Below are 22,975 nucleotides of genomic sequence, written 5' to 3' on the forward strand. Positions count from 1 at the left end.
TTTTCATTTTCTACTTCTTCCCTCCATCCAAATGTTCATTTTCTCATCCATCCATTCTTCTCATCATCCAACTGCCCATTTTCCCATTTCCCCATCTACATCTTTCCCAATCTATCTATCTGTCTCCATCCAGCCATCCCCTCACCTGCCAGTAAATATTCATCATATGCCAGGTTCCCCAGGCATCTGACACCTGATGTGCAGGAAGGAGGGGCTTCCCAGGTGGCTCCGTGGTAAAGAACCCACCTGCTAATGCAGGAGATGTGATAGACTCAGGTTTGATCCCTGAGTCGGGATCCCCTGGAGGAGGAAATGGCAACCCACTCCAGTATTCTGCCTGGATCCCATGGGTAGAAGAGCCTGGCAGGCTACAGTCCACAGGGTCGCAAAGAGTAGGACATGACTGAAGCTACTTAGCAAGCACGCATGTACAGGAAGGAAGGTCATGGATAAGCAGACATGAGACAGACACACTGGTGTGCAATTTAATCGAAGATATTTATTGAATGCTTTTCCGGTTGGCCTCGGTGGCTCAGCAAAGGGGTAGAGCGGAGGGGCACATACGATGACAGTGCGTCCCTCAGCCTCCAGAGGCTTCAGGTCCTGCAGTCTTCCTTCCCGCTGGATGACTGATCAGTCCTGACTGTGAGACACAAACACTTAGCACTTTTTGTAGACAGAGCACCCACCCTGACTTCCCCCTTCCCATGAGGACGCAGGTGCCCCAGCTCCAAGAAGCCTGGCCTCCGAGCTGTATCCCTTACCATGGGGAGAAGTCCTGTGCTTTCCAATTCTCCAACGTTGTCTCTTGGGAGTTAGGCCAATCGTTGCTCCAGTCTGCGTCAAAGTTTCCACAGGCCCCACACACCTTCCCAGCATGGTCATCGCTGACCACCACAGCCAGCTGCCCATCAGCGCCAAGCTTCACCTGAACCCCCTCCTTCTGCTGGACTAGCACAGAGCCGTCAGGGTTCTGACTCACGGACACAGATGCTAACACCTCAGCTGGGAGATCCACTTGGAGACCATTCACCTGGTGGTTTTGGCAGGGGGAAAGGTGGGTGAAACACAGAGGTGAGGCTGGAACTACAGAGAAGCTGGACTGTTACAACAAAGGAGACCCCAAGGAAGACAACGAGTCCAAGGAGCAAACGCAGAGAGGCAGATGCTGAAAGAGATAAGGCCCAGATGGATGCACCAAATGGAGAGATGGACACCTAAGATAATCAGAGATGTGGATGAATGGATAGAAGCACAGAGAGTGGATGGATGAAGAGATGGATCGATGCATAAGTAGGTGTGCACACAACATTCCAAAGGCACCTAGGGTTGGGGGGAGGCACTTGCACCAGAGAGATAAACAACGAGTCAAACCCCAGCATCATCCTGTCTAATTCTAGTTTTCAAAATAAAAAGAACCCTTGAGCATGTCCTGTTAAGTTACTGGTTCCCTAACAAGGCAACTTCATCCCTTATTTTTGCCACGCTGATGTCTGAAGACAAGTCATGACCTAGCCAGTGTAATAATCATGTGAGAAAATGACCGTTTGTCCATCACAGGCTGTGGACTCAGTAACCTTGGTAACCTGGTGTGTTTTTTTCTTTTAAATAAGTGTTGTCTGTTTTCTCTGATGAGTTAACCCTTGTAAAGTTAGACTCCCTGGAGAGCCTTCTTTCAAAGAAAAGTTTCTTTTTTTCAAAATGCTTTTGTATGTGACGCTTCCTCTGCCAGATGACTGGAAAGTCGGGTACATAAGAAAGATAGGTAGACAGATCTGAAGAGGTAGATGGATGGACGGATGGTGAATCAATGGAAGGAAGGAAGGGAGGCAAAAAGGAAGGACAGGTGGAAGGAGGAGAGGAGGAGGATGGATGGATGCAGTGAAGGACAGCTGGAGAGGCGGGCAGGAAATCTCAGCAGGCTGCAAGCTTAGATGGTATAAGAAGTGGGACTGAGTTATCTGTGTTCCCCAGCACATGGCCTGGTGCAGAGGGAACGGGGATGAATGTAGCCACAAAACCAGCTGCTTCCTGGGGCCAGACCCTGATCTGGGTACTGGTAACAAAGTGACGACCAAGGGGAACAGGATCCCTGCCCACCTGAGGATTATATGCCAGTGAGGGAGCATGTCAACAAACACAAAGAAATAATGGATGACTTCAGAGAGTGACTAGCACTGGAAGGGGATAAAACAGAATGACCTCACAGAGGCTGGGCTGAAGAGGGAGAGCTTCCGTAGGGAGTTGGGAAAGGTCTCTCTGTAGAAGCGGTGAGACTGGAACTGAGATCTGAAGGATGAGAAGGAGCCGAGGCTTAGGAAATCTGGAAGGAGAGCACTGCGGCAGGGGGAAACGCAGAGGCCTGGCGGTGGGAACAAGCGTGGTCCACTGTGTGAACAGCATAAAGGCCAGCTCGGCCTGTTAGCAGCACAGCCCATGAGCTCAGGAAGGAGTTGGAGGCGATGAGGTTGGCGAGGCCAGCGGGACTCTGATCGCATAAAGTCTTCCAGGCCATGGAAGGGAGGTGGCTTGAGTTTGAAATGTTGCTCTGAGAAGTCACTGCAGAGTTTTAAGCAGCAGAATGGCCCAATCTGATTCACATTTCTAGAGCATCTGTCTGCTGTGTAGAGAATTGTTTCTGGACAGATGAGCAAAGGAAGGTCCTGAGTAGGGGTCTGCAGTAATCTCACTCCTGGGCATATATCCAGAGAAAAAACACAGATCAAAAAGACACATGTACCCCAGTGTTCATTCACTGAAGCACTACTTACAAGAGCCAGGACATGGAAGCAACCTAAATTCCATCAACAGACGAATGGATAAAGAAGATGTGGTACATATACACAATGGAATATTACTCAGCCATAAAAAGGAATGAAATTGGGTCATTTGTAGAGACATGGATGGACCCAGAGTCTGTCACACAGACAGAAGTAAGTCAGAAAAAGAAATATATTAATGCATGGATTTGGAATCTAGAAAAATGGTACAAATGAACCTATTTGCAGGGCAGGAATAGAGATGCAGACACAGGGAATGGACATGAAGACGTGGAGGAGGGCAGCGGGATGAACTGGAGGTCGGGATTGACCGTATACGCACGGCCACGTGTAAAACCGACTGCTATCGGGAGCGTGCTGTATAGTGTGGGGAGCTAGGCGCTCTGGGACGACCTAGATGGGTGGGAGGAAGGTGAGGGGACACACGTATATATATGCCTGACTCCCTTCATTGTACAACAGAAACTAACACAACATTATAAAGCAACTACACCCCAATACAAAAATTAAAACCATATTCAACATAACAAAAGAGTAGGGGCCTGTTCACCTGAATTATGCGTCCAGCAGACAGTCAGTCAGAGAAAGAGTGACTGGTCTAGACTATGCTAAAGAGAGAACACAAGCTTCCTGGCTGAAAGCAGGGCTGAGTCTTGGACCATCTCCCTGCACGGGGGAGGAATGCAGACCATCCCCTTGGGGAGGGGGGTGTGGAGCATAGGCTACACCCCTACTGGACCTAGAAGACACTGGTGCGTGGCTCTGCAATCCAAGAACAGGCCATGGAAACAGGACACGGGAGCTTTAGAGCAGCCTGACGACTGTGTTTGGTCATGAGGCTCTATGACACAGGCCATGGCGGAGCAGACTATGAGTCCACATCAGCCCTCAGTCCGGCCAGAGAGACTCTCTCTAGACATTTGGAATCAGGGTGGTGAGAACTGTGGAGTTTGGCAAATGCAAGGCAAGGATAAGTCAGTGGAAGTCAAGAGACAGAAGGGAGGACCCATCTAGGCTGGAATGGACTCAGGAGACAAACAGTGACAGGCCTGAGGGGACCCTGAGAGCAAGCTGAAAGACAACTGAGGGCAGAGGCAAGTGGCCTGGAATTGATGGAGTTCAAAGAATGGTCCCACTGAGCGAGCACTGCGCCTGGAGTCTATCTCGGTCCCCTGTGTCCACACCGTCACCACCAGCACTCCATTGCCATCAAAGTGGTTCAGGGCATGGGTGGTGCTTGTGGGTTCAAGGCTTGGATCTCTCAGGTACTCTCTGAGTGACCTGAGTAAATGACTTCACCTTTTTGGGCCCTGGTTTCCCCTCTGAGTAAACATAGATAATGATAATCCCTGTTTCATGAGTATGTTGGAGGGAGTCACAGAGAATGAAGCTGACTGGTGATCAGCAAGTCTTAAACACAGAGGTACAAATCCAGGGCACCTAGATCCAGCCACTGCTGAGGCTGTGTCCCTGGATTTTCTAGTTACATGGGCTGATAAATTCAGTTTTGCTCAAGGCACTCTGAAATTGGTTTTCTCTCACTTGAAACCATAGAGTCTTGCTTAACACTAACATCTAAATGGGTAAGTTACTTGACTGTGCTTTTGCTCCTCAAGAACTCAGCCGGAAGAGAGGGACTAAGTTTGAAGTATTGACACAAATACAAACCCAGAGAAACAAATTGCAGAGATCTGTGAAGAAAACAGACGTTAGGACAGATAGACAGTTCCACAAGGAACGTAGGCACACTGCAACAAGAAGAACAAAGCCCAGGGGAGACACAGTCCCTGTGTCCTGGCTTACCCATACGCCCTTGTTTTGGGTCACAGTCACCAGCCCGTCCTGGAAGAAGATATGAACCCGGGCCACGGCTTCCACTTTGCCTTTGCAGGGCTGGACATCGGCAACCACACGGTACCAAGGCACGGTCTCCTGTGATCCTGGGCAGCGGAAAGAGATCTCGTAGACACCAGGGGAGCTGACGGCGCTGTGGGCCCCATCGAAGGTGGTGAGGTTGGCACCCACAGAGAGGGAACAGAGGCCATGGGGGACCCAGCAGTCCCGGGTCCCCGCCTGGACCTCGCATACACGGCCCAGTGGGCAGCTGGCTTCCTGGCATGTCAGGCCGGTGCTTGAGGAACAGGAACAGCGCTGGCTGCAGTCTGAGGTGAGCAGGGAGGAGTTCACCTGTGCACAGAAAGGGGCAGGTGACAAGGTGCGGTGGACTGCAAACGCGGCCACCACCTTCCACCCTCTGCATCCATCCAGGGTGACTCTGCAGTAACTTCCTCTAAGAAATGGAGTTTAGGACTTGCCTGGTGGTGCAGTGGGTGAGTCTGCCAACCAATGCAGGGGACCTAGGTTTGACCCCTGGTCCAGGAAGATCCCACATGCCGAGGGGCAACTAAGCCCGTGGGTCACATCTACTGAGCCTGTACTCTAGAACGAGAAGCTGCCGCAGTGAGAAGCTCAGGTACTACGACGAAGAGTAACCCCTGCTCACTGCAACCGCAGAAAGCTCACGTGCAGCAACGAAGACTCAACCCCAGCACAGCCAAAAATAAATAAATAAATTTTTTAAAAAAGAAAGAAATGGAGTTTATTTCCCGTTTCCCATTAATCTGAGCTGGACTCAAGACTATGCCTTGGTTATTGCAATGCAGCAGAAGCAATGCTGTGCCAGGTTCAAGCCTGGACCTCAAGAGATCTGACAGCTTTACTACTCTTTCTCGGAACCCTGTCCAGCCACCACAGGCTAGCCCACCCAAGGAGGAGAGATCTCATGGAAGAGGGATGGCCAACCCTCAGCTGATCCACTGGGGGACTACAGAAGTATGAGTGAGCCCAGGGATGGCAGAAGAACTGCCCTGCTGAGCCCAGGCCAAACAGCAGAGCTGCAGAATTGTGAACGGTTTTTTGTTTTTTTGTTTGGCATCTTCTTTCCAAGAAGTCCTGCACTTCTAGACCCTCCAGGCTACCATTCTGCTATTAATAAAACCAGGATGAGGGACTTCCCCGGTGGTTCAGTGATTAAGACTCTGCCCTGCAATGCATGGGACACGAGTTCAATCCCTGGTTGGGGAACCAAGATCCCACACACTGTGGGGCAACTGAGTCTGCATGCTGCAACTACAGAACCTGTGTGCCACAACTAGAGAGAAGCCTGCATGCTGCACTAAAGACCGCATGCAGCAAAAAACCAAAAACCTGGGATGAATGGGGAAGGAATGTGGTAATCTATCTTTCCTTTATTTGACAAACATGCTTCTGAAGAAGCAGGACAGCCTCATGGTTCAGAGGTGAGTCCAGGCTGCTGGGGTATGAACCGCAGACTCCTCCCTTGCTAATGGGTAGCCTTGGGCTGACTTCTCTTTGTCATCTGTAAAATGGGGAACATAACAATAGTCCGTGTCTCGCAGAATTGCTGTGACTATCGAATGACTTAACATCTATAACCAACTTAGTGCATAGTGAGAGCTCCAAAAACATCAATCATGGGCTTCCCTAGGGGTCCAGTGGTAAAGAATCCATCTGCCAATACAGGAAACACAAACCTGTGTCGAACCCCATTCCAGGTCCAGAAAGATCCCATATGCCTTGGAGCAACTAAGCCCGTGTGCCACAACTGTTGAGCCTGTGCTCTAAAGCCCGGGAGCCACAACTACTGAGCCCACATGTTACAGCTACTGAAGCCCATGTGCTCTAGAGCCTGTGCTCTGCAAGAAGAGAAGCCACCAAATGAGAAACCCGTGCACCACAACTAGAGAGCAGCCCCCACTTGCCACAACTACAGAAAAGCCCGACCAGCAACAGAGACCCAGCACTGCCAAAAATGAAATAATTTTTTTAAAAATCCATCACAAAAATAAATCAGCTCTTAACTTTCGATTCCCATTGTTAAATGGCTATAGTTGTGCTACCTACTGCTGCTGCTGCTGCTAAGTCGCTTCAGTCGTGTCTGACTCTGTGCGACCCCATAGTCGGCAGCCCACCAGGCTCCGCCGTCCCTGGGATTCTCCAGGCAGGAGTCCTGGAGTGGGTTGCTGATTCCCTCTCCAGAGTGCTACCTACTACACTGCTGTAAATTATTGTTATTTTTCCTGGGTGTGATGAATGTGGAGGGTGAGGCCCAGTGCTCAGCGAGTGCCTTTCAATCACCCCTGGCTCCTCAGACACCTAGGGTGCAAGGATGATGGTTAACCCCCTTTTACAGATAGAGAAAATGAGGCTCACACAGAGGACTGCAGTAGGTCCAATAACACCCTCTCTACAAAGATATCAGGTCCTAATGCCTAGAGCTACTAAATGTCACCTTATATGGAGAAAGGGTGTTTGCAGATGTGATTAAGGATTTTGAGATGGAGAGATTAATCCTGGTAGGCTTTAAACACAGTCAAGTGTATTCTTAGAAGCAGGAGGCAGAGGGAGATTTTAGGGCACACAGCAAAGACGGGGGGACATGTGGCATGGAAACAGAAATTGGAGTGATGTGGCCATAAGCCAAGAGCTTCCCAGGTGGGCCAGTGGTAAAGAATCCACCTGCCAATGCAGAAGATTCGGGTTTGGTCCCTAGGTCAGGAAGATCCCCTGGAGGAGGAAGTGGCAACCCACTCCAGTATTCTTGCTTGCAGAATCCCATGGACACAGGAGCCTGGCAGGCCACAGTCCATGGGGTCGCAAAGAGTTGGACCCAACTCAGTGACTAAAATAGTGAGGGTTAGTTGTTCTGTCCTGTCTGACTCTTTGCGACCCCATGGACAGGAGCCTGCCAGGCTCCTCTGTCCATGGGATTTCCCAGGCAAGAATACTGGAGTGGGTTGTCATTTCCTTCTCCAGGGGATCTTCCCGACCCAGGGACCAAACCTGCATCTCCTGCATTGCAGGAGGATTCTGTACCATCTGAGCCACCAGGGTAACCAAAAACAACCAAAGACAAGGCCATAAGCCAAGGAATGCCTGCAGCCACCAAAAGCCAGGAGAGACAAGGAACAGATTTCGCCCTAGAGCTGTCATCTTGGCCCACCTATTCTGGTTTCTGACTTCTGGCCTCTATAACTAAACAAGAGAATAAATTTCTCTTGTTTTAAGGCATCAAGCTACGGTCATTTGTCACAGCAGCCACAGGAAACTAATACGGGGACTTCACCAGCATTGAGTCACAGCAGGGAAATGTGGCAGCCTTCCTGTCCCCATCCTCGAGGGGGTCAGCACAGAAACCCTGAGTCTCCACAGACTTAGAGGATGAACTTATGGTTCCCGAGGGGGAGGATGGGATGAAGAGATAGGGCATTCAGGATGGACATGTACACACTGCTATGTTTAAAATGGATAACCAGCAAGGACTGATTATATGGAACTCTGCTCAATGTGATGTGGCAGCCTGGATGGGAGGGGAGTTTGGGGGAGAATGGATACATGTATATGTATGAATGAGTCCCTTTGCTGTCCACCTGAAACCATCACAACATTGTCAATTGGCTATACCCCAATACAAAATAAAAAGTTAAAAAAATAAAATAAAATACAGAAAATCTGAGTCTCCCTCAAGCTCCTCCATCCTCCTTGTCCACCTCAAGCTCCGTGCTGCTGTTTAGTCCCTTCAGTCATGTCTGAATCTTTGCGACCCCATGGACTGCAGCCCATCAGGCTCCTCTGTCCATGGGATTCTCCAGGCAAGAACACTGGAGTGGGTTTCCATTTCCTTTTCCAGGGGATCCTCCTGACTCAAGGATCGAACCCGCATTTCCTGCATTGGCAGGCGGGTTCTTTACCTCTGAACCTCAAGCTCCTCCACCCTCCCTGCCCACTTCAAATTCCTCCTTACCGGCAAGTATCGGCCATCGTGGGTGCAGCCGCAGTCTTGGACAGGAATGCAGACACCCTGGGACAGCAGGAAGCGGTCGTCACACTCACAGCCCTCAAAGCAGCGGGTGGTGCAGCCCGTGAGGCCAGAGAGAGCCGCGCAGGAGCCCTGGCAGGAGCGCGTGCAGACGGAGTAGTGGCTGTTGGCGGGGCACTGGAGCGCTGCAGAGAAAGGAGTGGGGTGCGGTCACAGCTGCTCGCTGAGAAATGAACGGGACCCACTGCACACCTGGATCTGAGCTGCCGGTGCTGGGGACACAGCTCCAGCCCCTGCCCTGTGGGGCTCATGTCAGTGGGACAGACTGTGATGGCCAGTGTGATCAGGGGAAATACAGACAGAAGGTCAGGGCCAGGACGGGAGCTGTGAGGACCCAGGGGAAGCACGCATAGTGAGGGCCTGGGCTCTGGCTAAGCAACGGGTGGATGGTGTGGCTGCCTTGAGATGACGATCAAGGTTGAAAAATAAGAAGATTATGTTTGGGGTGAAATGCTGATGTCACATGGGAACACAGGAGGTGTGTGAGGGCCCCCTAAGGACACCTAGTGGAAAATGCTCAGGAGGTCACTAGACCCATGAGGCTGGCAGTCAGGAGAGAGGTCAGAGAGGGAGACAGACAGTGTCCACTGCCTGCGTGTAGGTCCTGCCCTGATAAGAATGAAGGAGACACAGCTCGGCCCTGGGGTCATGAGTGGCCACTGCTGTGTCCAGGAGAGTCCAAGGAAACACAACCCTGTCCTGGGGGTTTGAAGGAAACAGATAAGCCCTGACTGGAGGTTAGCTAAGAGGTACAGTCTTGGGCTAGGAGTCTGAGGAGCCTGCAATCTTGTCCTGAAGGATCTAAGGGGTGATGGTTCCATCTTGGCGGGGGTAGGGCGGGGGCCTGGGTGAGACTCAAGTTTTACTGTGTGACCTCCTGACCTGCCCGACCCACCCTCCCAGATCACCACAGATGTCCAGGAAGGGCCCTGAGAACTGTAAGAGAAGGTTTCAGGAGAGCAGGCCCCTGAAAGGAGTCAGAAGGGCCAGTCAGCCGGGCAGGAGTGAAGCCAGGAGCAGAGTGTGCTAAGGGAGGAACTGGGGCCCTGCCCCTGAGATGCAGACAGGACAGGGGGCACCGAGCCCAAGCCGGAGTCCTCCCAGGGGTCCCCAGACACTCACGGCAGAAGCTGTCTGTCCTCCAGGGCTTCACGGCCATGCCGGCCGCCTGGCAGGCCGATGTGTAGGCTGCCAGGCTGCGGCAGAGGTAGGTGACGTTGCCCTTCTGGGCACAGAGGTCATACACGCACTGGCGGAAGTACTCAGAGGGGCTCAGCGCCGCGTGGCAGGCTGAGAAGGGGCCGTTGGCGTCCCGGAGCTGCCCGCAGGCCTCGAGGCTCTCGTATGGTGCCGTCTGCTCTGCTGAGCACACAGGGCAGCCTTGGGGTCCACAGCCCTCGCTGCAGCCCTGGGAGGAGCCAGGCGCCCGCCATGCAGCTCCAAAGGCATCCACGCTGGGGGCCGTGGTGCCGCTGGGCAGGTCAAGGTCGTCATTCCAGTTGCCATTGAAGTTGCCACAGAGGCCACAGAGCCGGTTGCGGAAGGGGGAAGGGATGGATATGAGGATGTGGGCGTCGCCATCAAAGAGAAGCCGCAGGTCGTTGGTCGTCTGAAGAACGATGTTCCGGCCCTCGGCCGTCACCCGCACATGACCCACAGCCACGGGCAGGGCTACGGCCTCACCATCCACAGTGACCTGGACGGAAGGGCCAGGTGGGTCAGGGACTCAGAGAAGCACAGGTCAGCCTGTCCCCTCGGACTCCCAGGCTACAGACTCTCTCTCAGTTCCACTGGGGTGAGGCCATGTCCCCCAGAGACTTCCCAGGGCAGAGTATGCTCCCTTCAGAGACCCCAGGCTGACAATGTCTCCTCAGTCCCCAAGGCTGGGGCCATGTCTCCTTCAGGCCCCCAGGACAGATCTATGTCCTCCTTAGTCCCCTTGCACTGGGTTCATATCACTCTCAAAATCCCTAGGTTAGGCCCTCTCCTCCTCAGACCTCCCCAGGGCAAGGCCGGGTCCACTTACCTGCGGCCCTCGAGCCAGGGTCACCACCTGGCCGGCCACAGTAACCACCACACGTTGGGGATCTCCAGCTGCATTCTTCTCAAGCACAATTGTAAAGTCCTCGTCTCCAGGCTGTGGGTGGCAGACCTGGGCCAAGATATAGGAGCAGGAGCCATGCAGGTCATAGACGCGTCCATCCAGGGTAATGTAGTGGATGCCCCCATTGGCCAGGCAGCGGCCACAGCCGGTGGGGCGACAGGCCTGGACGCCGTCCTGCACCCGGCACTCCTCGTAGGGCCTGCAGGTCTCGCCCTCCTGGCAGCTGACTTGGCCGCCGGATCCACACTGGCAGCGCCGCCCACACTCAGGGCCCGGGTAGAAGGTCTCGCCCAGCGGGTAGTAGCGGTCCTCGTGGAGGCAGCCGCACTGGCCCACAGGCACACAGGTGTCTCCGCTGAGCACGAAGCCGGCGTCACAGACGCAGCCCTCACGGCAGGTGGACTTGCAGCCCTCAGGCGCTGAGAGGCTGGGGCAGCTCACAGGGCAGGAGTCACCGCAGAGCTGGTAGTGGCTGTGGGCAGGGCACTGGAAGGCTGCGGGGACAAGAGGGGAAGGAAGCAGGGCGTGAGGGAGGGGGACGCTGGGGAGGCACAGAGCAGGAGAAGCTGCTGGGGTGACTCTGTGTGTTTTGCCCGGGATATCTCATGAGCGAATCTGTCCAGGGATCTGAGTGAGGCGTCTGACCCAGCACGGCTAGCAGGGGATTCAGTGTGGGGATCTGGGAAGCAGGTCTCTCCAGCCAGGCTGCGTGCCAACCTGCTCAAGTATTTCTAAAGATCAAGTCGGTCTGACTGGGTGACTCCAACCTCATATATCTGACCAAGATATGCAGGATTAGAACTGACCGTGAGTATCTCAGGGTGTGAATCTTGCTGGGGTGTGGGGCCAGATGCATCTTGGGGTATGAATCCATCTGAGTATGCCTGCCTGTGGATGTCTGATCTGGAAGCCTCTCACAGTCTCTCTGACAGGGTCTGTCAGTGTGTGACTCTGACCACACGTGGATCATTGGGTGAAGCCGACAGGATAAATGTGACCAGGAGATCTGCCTGAGGGGAACTGCCCAGGATTCTCGGACCATGAACCTGTATGTATCTTCCTGGGGCTATGTCAGGGTCCTGATTCCACCCTGATTCCACCAGATAGGTATATTTGCCTACGTGTGTCTCTGTGTAAATGTGACCAAGTGTCTCTAACCAGAGGAGGCCCTGTCTGAGGTTATGAGATGAAATCTATCTGACCCTGTGCATTACCCTGTTTTAAAAAAAAAAAAAAAAACAGTCTAGAGGCATCTGGAGCTTCCCTGGTGGCTCAGTGTAAAGAATCTGCCTGCCAATGCAGGAGACCTGGGTTCCATCCCTGGGTTGGGAAGATCCCTTGGAGAAGGACATGCCAAACCACTCCAGTATTGCCTGGAGAATTCCATGGACAGAGCAGCCTGAAGAGCTATAATCCATGGGGTTGCAAAGAGTCAGACACAACTGAGCAACTAAATACCACCACCACCAACAGAGGCATCTGACCAGGTGTAGCTCTCTAGGTCTCTCTGACCAGAGGTAACTGAGAGAATCTCCTGGGGTGATCAGTCACCCCAGTCTATCTGAGTGCATAAATTCTGACAGTGTACTGGACTGGATATGGACATCTCTTTGCTGACAAAGGTCCATCTAGTCAAAGCTATGGTTTTTCCAGTAGTCATGTACGGATGTGAGAGTTGGACCATAAAGAAGGCTGAGCACCAAAGAACTGATGCTTTCGAACTGTGGTGCAGGAGAAGACTCTTGAGAGTCCCTTGGACAGCAAAGAGATCAAGCCAGTCAACCCTAAAGGAAATCAACCCTGAATATCCATTTGAAGGACTGATGCTGAAGCAGAAGCTCCAAAACTTTGGCCACCTGAGGTGAAGAGCCAACTCACTGGAAAAGACCCTGATGCTGGGAAAGATTGAAAGCAGGAGGAGAAGGGGACGACAGAAAAGACAGTTGGATGGCATCAGCGACTCAACAGACATGATTTTGAGCAAATTCTGAGAGATAGTGAAGGACAGGGAACCCTGGTGCTCTGTAGTCCACAGGGTCACAAAGAATAAGACACAATTTAGGGACTGAACAACAACGGGACCCAGGGTTTCTAGCCACGTGTATGAGTCTCTCCCATTGCAGTATGTCACTGGGTATATTCCAGTGTGTGAATGCCAAAGTATTTCTTTCACAGGCTAAGGGAAGGCGGGATGGTGCCTAAGCCCTACGGAGAAGGCTCTTGTCTCAGAGCCCAGCAAAGAGGGTAGGAGGACAGACCCCACTATGTGTACCGTGCATGGATCACTACTCACGACAGAAATCCGGCCGCCTCCACTCGCCGAGCTGAGCCCCAGCGGCCTGGCAGGCTGCCACATAGGCGGCCACGGCAGGGCAGAGGCCTCCTGGATGGCCCTGAGCCTGGCAGGCGTCCAGCAAGCAGGCCTGGAAGTACTGCTCGGGCGGAATGAGGCTGTGGCAGGGAGCCAGCGGGCCTTCGGGGGACGAGATCACGCCGCAGGCGTCGGGGCCGCCGAAGGGCTCCTGTTGCTCGGGCGTGCAGGGTTTAGGGCACGGCCCGGGCACGCACTCTCCGCAGCCCGCGGCGCCGCCCACTTGCCAGCGGTCGGGGTTCCCCTCCACCGCGTTCAGGTCGTCGTTGGGGTTCTTGTTGTAGTTCCCGCACAGGCCACAGAGGGCGCCCGCGTACGCCGCCGGCACGCGCAGGCGCACGTTGCTGCCTCCGTCGAAAGCAAGCGAGATCCCGGAGGCGGTGGTCACCACCACGTCGGCACCGCTCAAGTAGGCGTGCACACGGGAGTCCAGCTGGAAGGGCAGGGCGACCAGCTTGCCGTCCACCTGAAGGGGCGGGGTGGGAGTGGGGGTTACTGAACGTCGGAGGCACAGGTTAGAATCTTGACTCCACTGGGGGCGGGGGCGGAGACACCTTGTGCTCGTCACCTTCCCCTCCTTGTAATAGTTAATAGTTGTAGCAGTAATAACGAGGGCTTCCCCGGTGGCTCAGTGGTAAAGAATCCACCTGCATGCAGGAGAACCGGGTTCGATTCCTGAGTGGGGAAGATACCCTAAAGAAGGAAATGGCAACCCACTCCAGTATTCTTGCCTGGAGAATCCCATGGACAGAGAAGCCTGGTGAGCTACCGTCTGTGGAGTCGCAAAGAGATGGACATGACTGAACTAATTTTTTTTTTTTTTTTATAGACAGGATATCATTGGCTCCTCACACTACCCTCTGAAGCAGGTACTTTTCTTAGACCCATTTCACAGAGGAGTAAACTAAAGCTTAGACATGGGGAAGCCCCAAACCCCCTACTGTGAACCCCTCCATCTGCCCCCTTAGCCTGTGAAAGGCAGTCAAGGAATTGGCAGACCCCTAACTGTCCCAGGAAACCCCAGGGCTGGCACGTGCTGGTCCACAGACCGCTCACCTGCAGCTGCCGGGGCCAGCCAGCACTGAGGGTGAAGCTGTGGCCATAGATGTACAGGGTCACAGTGCGGGTGTAACTGACGGCCTGGCTGCCCCGGTGCTCGTTGGCTACCGTGACGGTGAAGTTCTCAGCCCCCTCGGGTAGGTCATGGCAGGGCGCACTCAGCAGGTACTCGCAGGCGCCTTGGAAGTCAAATCGGTGCCCATCCAGGGTGATGTAATGGGGGTCACCCCAGGCCTGACACTCAGCTGTGCTGACAGGTTGGCAGCCGTGCTGGCCTGAGGGCAGCAGGGCACACTCTTCACCTAGCCCACAGCTGGCAGGCTTGCAGACCAGCGAGCCACCTCCGGGCCCACATTGGCACCTCTGGGAGCAGGTGGCATCAGCCCAGAACTCACTACCGGCCTCGTGGTAGATGCCGTTGGCCCAGCAGCCGCAGCCGCCTTCCAGGGGGACGCAGCGGTCGGCACTCAACACGAAGCCTGAGTTGCACTGGCAGCCCTCCACGCAGGGGCCCTCACATACTGCAGGGCTGGTGGGGGGCGTGGGAGATGGGCAGCTGGCTGGGCAGGGTGGGCCACAGAGCTCATAGTGGCTGTTCTCCGGGCAGGGGAGCTCTGTGGGTGGATGAAGAGAAAGAAAGAGAGAACAGTTTCAGGAGGTGGGGTCTGAGGATAGGGTGGGACGAGCCAGAGAGAGACCAAGATGGACAGAATTAGAGACAATGGAAGACCCAGGGATGGGAAGAGAGAAGAGGAGAAACAGACAACCAAAGGCAGACACAGAGACGAGGGCCAAGAGAGCGAGAGACAAAAACAAACACAGCAAGACCAAGAGAAACAAACAAACAGACCCAAAAGCACTGGAATGAAATCAAACCAGCTCCAAAGCGTCGGGACCCCTGGCGGCAGCTCCTGCTCTGTCCCCCCAGCGCTCACCACAGCCGGCCTCCGTCCTCCAGTCCTTAATGACGATCCCAGCGGCCTGGCAGGCGGCAGCGTAGGCAGCCAGAGCCTGGCAAAGTATGTCCTTGGCCCCACCGCCCAGGCAGACATCCAGAACGCAGCCCTTGAAGAAGCTATCGGGGGCCACATGGTCATGGCAGGCGGCGAAGGGGCCTCCGGAGCCAGGGGCCAGGGGTCCGCAGAAGCCAGGGCCCCCGTACTCCTCCAGTCGGTCCTCAGCGCAGGTCGGGCAGGACCCCTGACATACATCCCAGCACAGTGGGTCCCAGCCTGGAACCCTCCAGCTGCCGCCCCAGATAGGTATGGAGGGAGCCAGGGTGCCATTGGGGAAGGCTTGGTCGTTGCTCGGGTTGCGGTCCATGTTCCCGCAGAGCCCACACACGGCACCATGGTAGCTGCTGGGCAGCGTCACTTCCACTCGCCAGTCCCAGTCATAGGTGACCTGTAGCCCGAAGTCAGTGGCCAGCACTGCTTTGGATGCACCGTGGGTCACCAAAAGCCGCCCGTCGGCCACAGAGACAGGCAGTGCCCTCAGCACACCGTTCACCTGGGGGGAGAGGAGGGCGAGAGGCAAACCAGGTCACTGGAGATGCGGAGGCCCAGATCTGGCCCCCTGCCTCCCTCGCTCGTCCCGCCGTGGCTGGGAGCTGCCAAGGCCTTCCTCATGACTGCTGCTCATAGAGTCATTTGACAAACACTTTGGAGGTTTGCTCAAGTCCAGGCCCTGGAGAATGAAAGCCCACCCCGTGGCTTTCTCTGGGTTTCTCTTTTGATCTCCATCTCCCTCCCTTCTTCCCTCTCTGTCTCTCTTTCTACATCTGGACCTATTGCTCTCTCTGGTCTCTCTCTGAGTTTCTCGCACTCTGTCTCTCTTTCTCTTTCTCTGGGTCCTCTTCCCTTCTCCGTGTCTCTCTCACTTGCGCATTATTTCTCTCTGCATGTGTGTGTGTGTGTGTGTGTGTGTGTGTGTGTGTTTTACTGTCTCTCGCTGGGTCCATCTCTCTGGTCTTTCTCTGGGTCTTCCTCACCTAGTCCCTCCCTCTCTCCTTATTTCCTGTGTATTTTTGTGTGTCTGGCCATCTCTGCCACTCACTCACCATCGTTTATCGAGTGCCTACTCTGTTCCATAAATCATTCTCTCCCTGTGAGCTGCCATTAATCTGCATCTCCGTTATTCTGGGCAGAAAGGGCAGCCCATCTCGCTCTCTCCGGATCTCCTTGAATTTCTCTCCATGTCTGAGGCTTGGGGCCTCTCATTTGTTTCCTCGCAAACAATCAAGGGTGCTTACCTGGGTCAGACCCTCAGCTGAGCACTTTACGTGCATCACTCACTGTGGGGCAGTGCCTGCTGTGATGCCCATTTCACAGATGAGCAAACTGAGGCCCACTAAGTCAAGTCATTTGCCCAATATCACACATCTCATAAGGAGAGGGTGGATTCAAACCTGGATGTCTAAAAAGGCAAATTCTGAAGTCCTGCATTAAAGCCCTTAATGAAGGGCTAGACTCATTTAATTCCCAATAGTGGGGTGATGTAATTATCATTGCTCTTGCTATTTTGTTTCAGGACTAAGTGAAGAGAGAGAGCCCTGAGCTCCCCATCTGTGACCAGCAGAACCCTTCCCACCCTACCTGGGGACTCGGGACCAGCCTTACCCGGACTTTGCCGACCTCGCCTTTGTGGATGGAGATGTTTGTGTTGAGGGTGGTCACGGTGACCAGCCTCACATAGGACACTGAGGGGTTGCCCCGGTTCTCATTCTTGGTGGTGACAGTGAAGGGTGTCAGGCCCTGGGCATTGCTCCCTGGGCAGTCGGTTGATGCCAGCACATAGTTACAGGTGCCCTGGAAGTCAAATTGCCAGCCGTCGAAGGAGTGGTAGTGTGGGTCGCCCCACAGCCAGCACGTGGCCTGGTAGTTGGGCACGCACACGCCCTGGCCATTCTTATTCTGGCACGTCTCCTGTGGCCGACATGTCACACTGTGGCACGGGTCTGGGGACAGAGGAGAGAGGACCTTGAAGGGCTGCCAAGTGGAAAGCCAGTTTCTTCCCAGAATCAGCCGGGACACCAGCTCTGAGGGCTCCTGGGGTGTGGGGGCAGGGGGGGGAAGACCAGGTTCCAGGGTCCTTCCATTTGAGAGGCTGGCCCCCAGTCTGCCATTTCTGAGACCAGGCCCAGGGTGCCCCCGCTCCCATGTCTGAAACTGTGTCCAAGACCCTGTCAAAGGTCCCACTTCTGAGACTCAGGCCCCAAGACACAGGTTCTAGTCCCTACCTCTATGACCAGACTCTGGGGTCCCCTTGCTTAAGATCTCAGCCCCGGAGGACTGAGGTCTGAGACCACAGGGGTCCCTGGTCCCTGTGCCAGCCCTGCGGGCATCCCTAAGGATACCCACAGCCAAGGGTCCTCTGTGTCCCAGGTTCCTGGCACCCAGATTTCCTCACACCTGGGCCCCCAGCCTCCTGGAGGCTCCACATCTGAGACCCGGGTCCTGGTGGTCTCTGTGCCCAAGACCAATGTACTGCATGAACTTTCTGGTGGGAAACTAACCTCAGAGGTCCCAGCATTTATGAGCCTGACCCCGGGGCCCCTTTTTCTAAGTCTCATAGCCTGCTGAGCCCTCTGTTCCAGACTCCATCTCCCTGGGATTCCTGTGCCTAACACCCTGGTCTTGGGAGATCTCATTTCTCAGGCCCTGCCTCCGAGGGTCTCTTTGTCCAGGACTCCCTTCCTAAGGCCACTGAATCAGTGAGCCCGGTTTTTGGAATCCCTATGCCCAAGTTGTTATTGTTGTTTAGTCGCTAAGTTGTATCCAACTCTTTTGCTAGCTCATGGACTGTAGCCCACCAGGCTTGCCTGTCCATGAGATTTCCCAGGCAAAAATACTGGAGTGGGTTGCCATTTCCTTCCCCAGGGGATCTCAACCCAGGGATAGAACCCACGTCTCCTGCATTGACTGATGGGTTCTTTACCACTGAGCCACTAGGGAAGCCTCTAGGCCCAAGACCCCACCTCCTCTCTCCCCGTGTGCTAGTTTTCAGTTGACTGCTTCTTAGCTTCAAATCCTCCAGTGGAGTTGGGCTTTGTCAGTAGAGGGAGCTAGAGGGTCACAGCAGGAGGAAGGGGCGGCTCCTGCTTCTAGCGGGCCTTGCTCTCTGGGCTCCTGGTGGCAAGTGGCACCAGCAGCTTGTGGGACACCTGCTCAGTGAGGCCCCTTCTGGTTTCCCTGTGCACCCCAGCAGGCGGCTTCCCAGTGAGTTTGCCAGCACCCCAGTGAGGGTTTTCCCGCCTGCCAGCTCCAGCCTGCATAACCTGTCTGCCACCCTCCAGTAAGATCTGCCTCCCATCCTTTACGTGGGGGCCGTCTTCCCAATTCCTCCCTTCCTTCGATGCTCTGCTGTAACCTTTGGGGCAGGGGCTGCTCCCTACATCTACTCTTCTTGTGTTCATTAGCGTTCTTTTTAATCCCTGAGTAATCAATATCTATTACAAGCAAAGAATTCTGTTAAACTTTCCCTATTTAAGCTCCTTTGTGGCTTCCCAGGTGGCGTTAGTGGTAAAGAATCCCTCTGCCAATGCAGGAGACTTGCATTGGGGCAATGCAACCCACTCCAGTATTCTTGCTGGAAAGTCCTATTGAGAGAGGAGCCTGGCAGACTACAGTCCATAGGGTTGCACAGAGTTGGACACGATTGAAGCGACACAGCATGTGTGGTTTCTGTCTCCTTTTGGACTCAGACCGAGATAACAGGGTCCCTGGGAGTCCCACTTACCCTGCCCATGAGCCCCGAATGTCAGTCAGTCCTGGAGGTATATCCCTTTAGCCTCAGGAATAAGGGAATTTTCTCTGCCCTTCACCCAAGAAATCAGTCCTGGGGTGTGGCTTTGTATCTCAGACTTAATCCTGAGAGGTGTCACTGTCCGAGGGTGTATCTCTATAAATCCTGAACCTCCACTTGAGGCAGGTGCTGTATTCAAGACCCTGGCCTTCGGGAGGTCTCCGCCTGAGATCTCAGGACTCTACTTTCTTTCTTTCTTTAAGATATTTTTGATGTGGACCATTTTTTAAAAGTCTTTATTTGTTACACTGTTGCTTCTGTTTTCCGTTCTGTGTTTTTGGTCCAGAGGTCTGTGGGATCTTAGTTCCCCGGCCAGGGATCGAGCACACACCCGCTGCCCTGGAAGGCGAAGACTTAACCACGGGACCACTAGGGAAGCACCAGGACTCTGCTTTCTGTCCCTGTGGGTCCCGGTCTCCCCTGCCCCTTGGGGATGGTGACTGAAACCCTGAGCCTAATTCCGCATACCAGTGACCAGCAAACTATGCACTGCCAGCTGCCTGTTTCTGCAAATAAAATTTCACTGGAGTCACACCCCTTCACTTACACGGTCTACAGCTGATTGCGTGCTGCAAAGGGAGAGCTGAGTAGGGACAGAGACCATATGGCCTGCAAGTTTAAATATTTACCCTCTGGCCCTTTAGAGAAGAAGTTTTCTGTTCTCTGCCTTACTCAGAGGGTCTCTGCTGTCTGCCTGGGGAAACCTATTCCTGAGGGTTCCCACTGGCTGCTTTCTACCATAACAGTCCCTGCCTCCCAGCCTGGAGGGCCGCTGCTCCGGCCCCGGGAATCCTAGCCTACGGGTCCCCAGGTCTGAGACTCCAGTTGTTAGTCCTCTGTGCCTGCCACCATGAAGATCCGGGTGACACCACCCTCAGCTCCGGAGTCCCTGTCCTCCGTCCCCCTTGCTGCACCCTCCCTGGCCCCAACCCAGCACCTTTGGTGACGCAGCTCAGGACGCCTCCCGAGGGCTGGCAAACCTGCCCGGCACTGCAGCTGTGGTTCTGGCACACCAGGCCTTTTCCGGGCTGGCACACACACTGCTGCTGGCAGTTGTCTGTGAGTACCACCTTCTCGGGCTGTGGGGACAGAAGATATGGCTGTCAGGGCCGGGCTGACCCTGGCAGCTGCAGTGTTCCAGGCATAGGCGGTCCGGAGGATGTAAAAGGGACATCTTCCGGCAGCGTGGCCCCTTGTCTGTGAAACTAAAGCACAGCATGGCCTTGGGGTCCAATTCATTCATTCGTTCGCTTTCATTCATTTACTCTGAAATTTCCACTAACTGCTGTATGAGAGAAACAGTGTAATGTGGGAATTAAGAACATAGGATCTGGAGCTGATTGCCTGGGTCTGAAGCTGGTTTCTGTTGTTTCCAAGTTACATCACTCTGCACAAATTGAGCTTTGTCATGCCTGAGTTTTCTCACCTGTAAGTTGCAGGTAATAATAGCACCGACATTAAAGTATGTTGTTGGTGTCATTTAGTCGCTAAGTCGTATCTGACTCTTTTGCAACCCCATGGGCTGTAGCCTGCCAGGCTCCTCTGTCTATTGAATTTTCCCCAGGTGAGAATACTGGAGTTGGTTGGCATTTCCTCCTCCAGGGGATCTTCCCAACCCAGGAATCGAACCCACATCTCCTGCATTGGCAGGTGGGTTCTTTACCTTTGCACCACCAGGGAAGCCCTATTAAAGCATAACTGAGTTAATAATACATATAAAGTACAGATGAAATGAAAAGGGATTTTCTTTAAATATCCAGACTGGAGAGGAGGTAGAGATGAAACAAGACTGGGAAAATGTTGATTATTTTTGAAACCAAGTGATGGGTACAGGGAGGTTTATTATACTGGTCCCTTGACTTTTGCCAGTGTGAAAATTTTTATAGTAAAAGGTTTATATATAACATTATAATATGTATATTATATATGAATAAATAAAATGTACATATACTGTGGGCTTCCCGGGTGGCGCTAGTGGTAAAGAACCTGCATGCCAGTGCAGGAGATATAAAGATGCAAGGTCTGTCCCTGGGTCGGGAAGATCCCCTGGACAAGGAAGTGGCAACCCACTCTCATATTCTTGCCTAGAGAATCCCATGGACAGAGAAGCCTGGTCGGCTACAGTCCATAGGGTCGCAAAGAGTTGGACACGAATGAAGTGACTTAACACACACACGTGTGTGTGTTGTTTACACAGCACTTAAAGCAGTGACTGGCACATAACAAGCACCATCTACCTGTTTGCTGTAGTACTATTATTATTCGTATGAGGAGGAAAACAGAGAGGGTTCTTGCCCTGACAGAGCTCTCAGACCTTTAAGGGAGACAGACTTTACATAACACACGTTCAAAGGAAAAGCAGTAACTCTGAGCATGGGAGAGGGACACAGAGGGAGTGAGCCTCTGGTATAACAAAGTTGAAATCTACACCTGGGATACAAAGCCAAAACTTGACCTGAGGAACCAAGGGAGGGTTTCAAGTTGTGGGTGCACGCATTCTGCCAAGTCGCTTCAGTCGTGTCCAACTCTTTGTGACCCCATGGACTGTAGCCCGCCAGGCTCCTCTGTCCATGGGGATTCTCCAGGCAAGAATTCTGGAGTGGGTTGCCATGCCCTCCTCCAGGGGATCTTCCCGACCCAGAGATCAAACCCATATGTCTTACATCTCCTGCATTGGCAGGCGGGTTCTTTACCACTGGCGCCAAACGGGAAGACCTCAAGTTGCGGGACCTCTGGTCGTATTTAGAAAGGTCTTACTTGCTACTGTGGGGATGGTAGACCAGAGAGAGCAAAAGTGGACAAACTGGACCACGGTGGGGCCATGGCGAGGGGAAGAGGAACGGATAGAGAGAATTTCAGGAGGCCAAATGGACAGGCTGCGGGAGGGGGTCCAGCATGCAGCCCCCATTCTGCCCAGGACGGCAGGGTCTCTACCTCGTAGTAGATGCCATTGTGGTAGCAGCCGCACTCCTGGATGGGCACGCAGCCTTGGCCGTCACTGAGGAAGCCCGAGTCACACTGGCAACCCTCGGCGCAGCTCTCTGGGCACTGCGGGGGGGCGCTGAGTGCCGAGCAGCCCAGGGAGCAGGTGTCTGCGCAGACCTTGTAGTGGCTGTTGGGGGGGCACTGCATGGCTGCAAAGAGGGGGTGCAGGTCAGGGCCCTGGGAGTGAGAGGTGGTGGGACCCAGGGTCTGCCCCTTCCGTGTCTCTGCCTCCCCCTCCCTACCCTTCACTCACGACAGAAAGACTCGGTCCTCCAGGGTTCCACGTGGCCTCCAGCCGCCTGGCAGGCACTCACATAGGCGTGGATGTTGCTGCAGAGAATGCTCTCGTTGCCACCGCCCACGCAGAGGTCAAAGACACAGTCTTGCAAGGGGCCCTGGGGGTCCAGGAGCTTGTGGCAGGCGGCCAGGGGCCCTGTGGGGCTGGTGAGGAGCCCGCAGAACTCCTGCTGCTCATATTTGTTCTGCAGCTCGGGTTTACACTCCAGCTCCGCGTCACAGTCCTTGTCACCCGGCTGGCAGGTGGGGGGCGGCAGGCAGGGTGAGTCAGGCACCGCCTCCTCCCAGGAGTTGCCAAACTCATTGGCACTGCCCGCCTGTGAGCCATCCGGCTTCTGGAAGTCGTCCTTGGGGTTGCCGTTGTAGTTCCCACACAGGCCACACAGCTGCTGGTAGTAGTTGCCTGGGACAGTGACCCGCACGTTGTACACGAGGTTGTAGGCCACACGCAGGCCGAAGTCAGTCTCGATCACGACGTCTGAGCCGTGTTGGAAGACATGGATCCGGCCCTCATCTAGCACCACGGGCAGCCTCCTGTCCACGCCGTTCACCTGGGAGGCAGGACAGGCCGGGCTTCAGAGGGTAAACTTCGAGATCCTAGATCAGGCCCCTGCCTGACACTGAATATCCATGGGATCTCACCTCTCTGGGTCTTAGTTTCCATATGTGTAAAATGG

General features: G+C 54.1%; 1 protein-coding gene across 2 annotated transcripts in view; it reads right to left on the reverse strand.

Moving 5' to 3' along the window:
• Positions 1-479: 479 nt before the first annotated feature.
• Positions 480-22,975, reverse strand: part of LOC102395261 (Fc gamma binding protein) — a 59,495-nt gene continuing 36,999 nt past the window's right edge. For both annotated transcript variants that reach the window (XM_044932333.2, XM_044932334.2), the window contains 13 exons: positions 22,255-22,849; positions 21,951-22,150; positions 19,954-20,095; positions 16,832-17,169; positions 15,149-15,722; positions 14,211-14,827; positions 13,077-13,620; positions 10,706-11,277; positions 9,802-10,375; positions 8,605-8,804; positions 4,584-4,967; positions 765-1,033; positions 480-643 (listed from right to left, as the gene is read on the reverse strand). In XM_044932333.2, coding sequence (XP_044788268.1) covers positions 634-643; positions 765-1,033; positions 4,584-4,967; positions 8,605-8,804; positions 9,802-10,375; positions 10,706-11,277; positions 13,077-13,620; positions 14,211-14,827; positions 15,149-15,722; positions 16,832-17,169; positions 19,954-20,095; positions 21,951-22,150; positions 22,255-22,849 — 5,019 coding nt within the window. In that variant the 3' untranslated portion in view covers positions 480-633. The remainder of the gene's footprint in view (positions 644-764; positions 1,034-4,583; positions 4,968-8,604; positions 8,805-9,801; positions 10,376-10,705; positions 11,278-13,076; positions 13,621-14,210; positions 14,828-15,148; positions 15,723-16,831; positions 17,170-19,953; positions 20,096-21,950; positions 22,151-22,254; positions 22,850-22,975) is intronic.

Source organism: Bubalus bubalis, chromosome 18 (assembly GCF_019923935.1).
Source record: "Bubalus bubalis isolate 160015118507 breed Murrah chromosome 18, NDDB_SH_1, whole genome shotgun sequence".
NCBI classification, from domain to species: domain Eukaryota; kingdom Metazoa; phylum Chordata; class Mammalia; order Artiodactyla; family Bovidae; genus Bubalus; species Bubalus bubalis.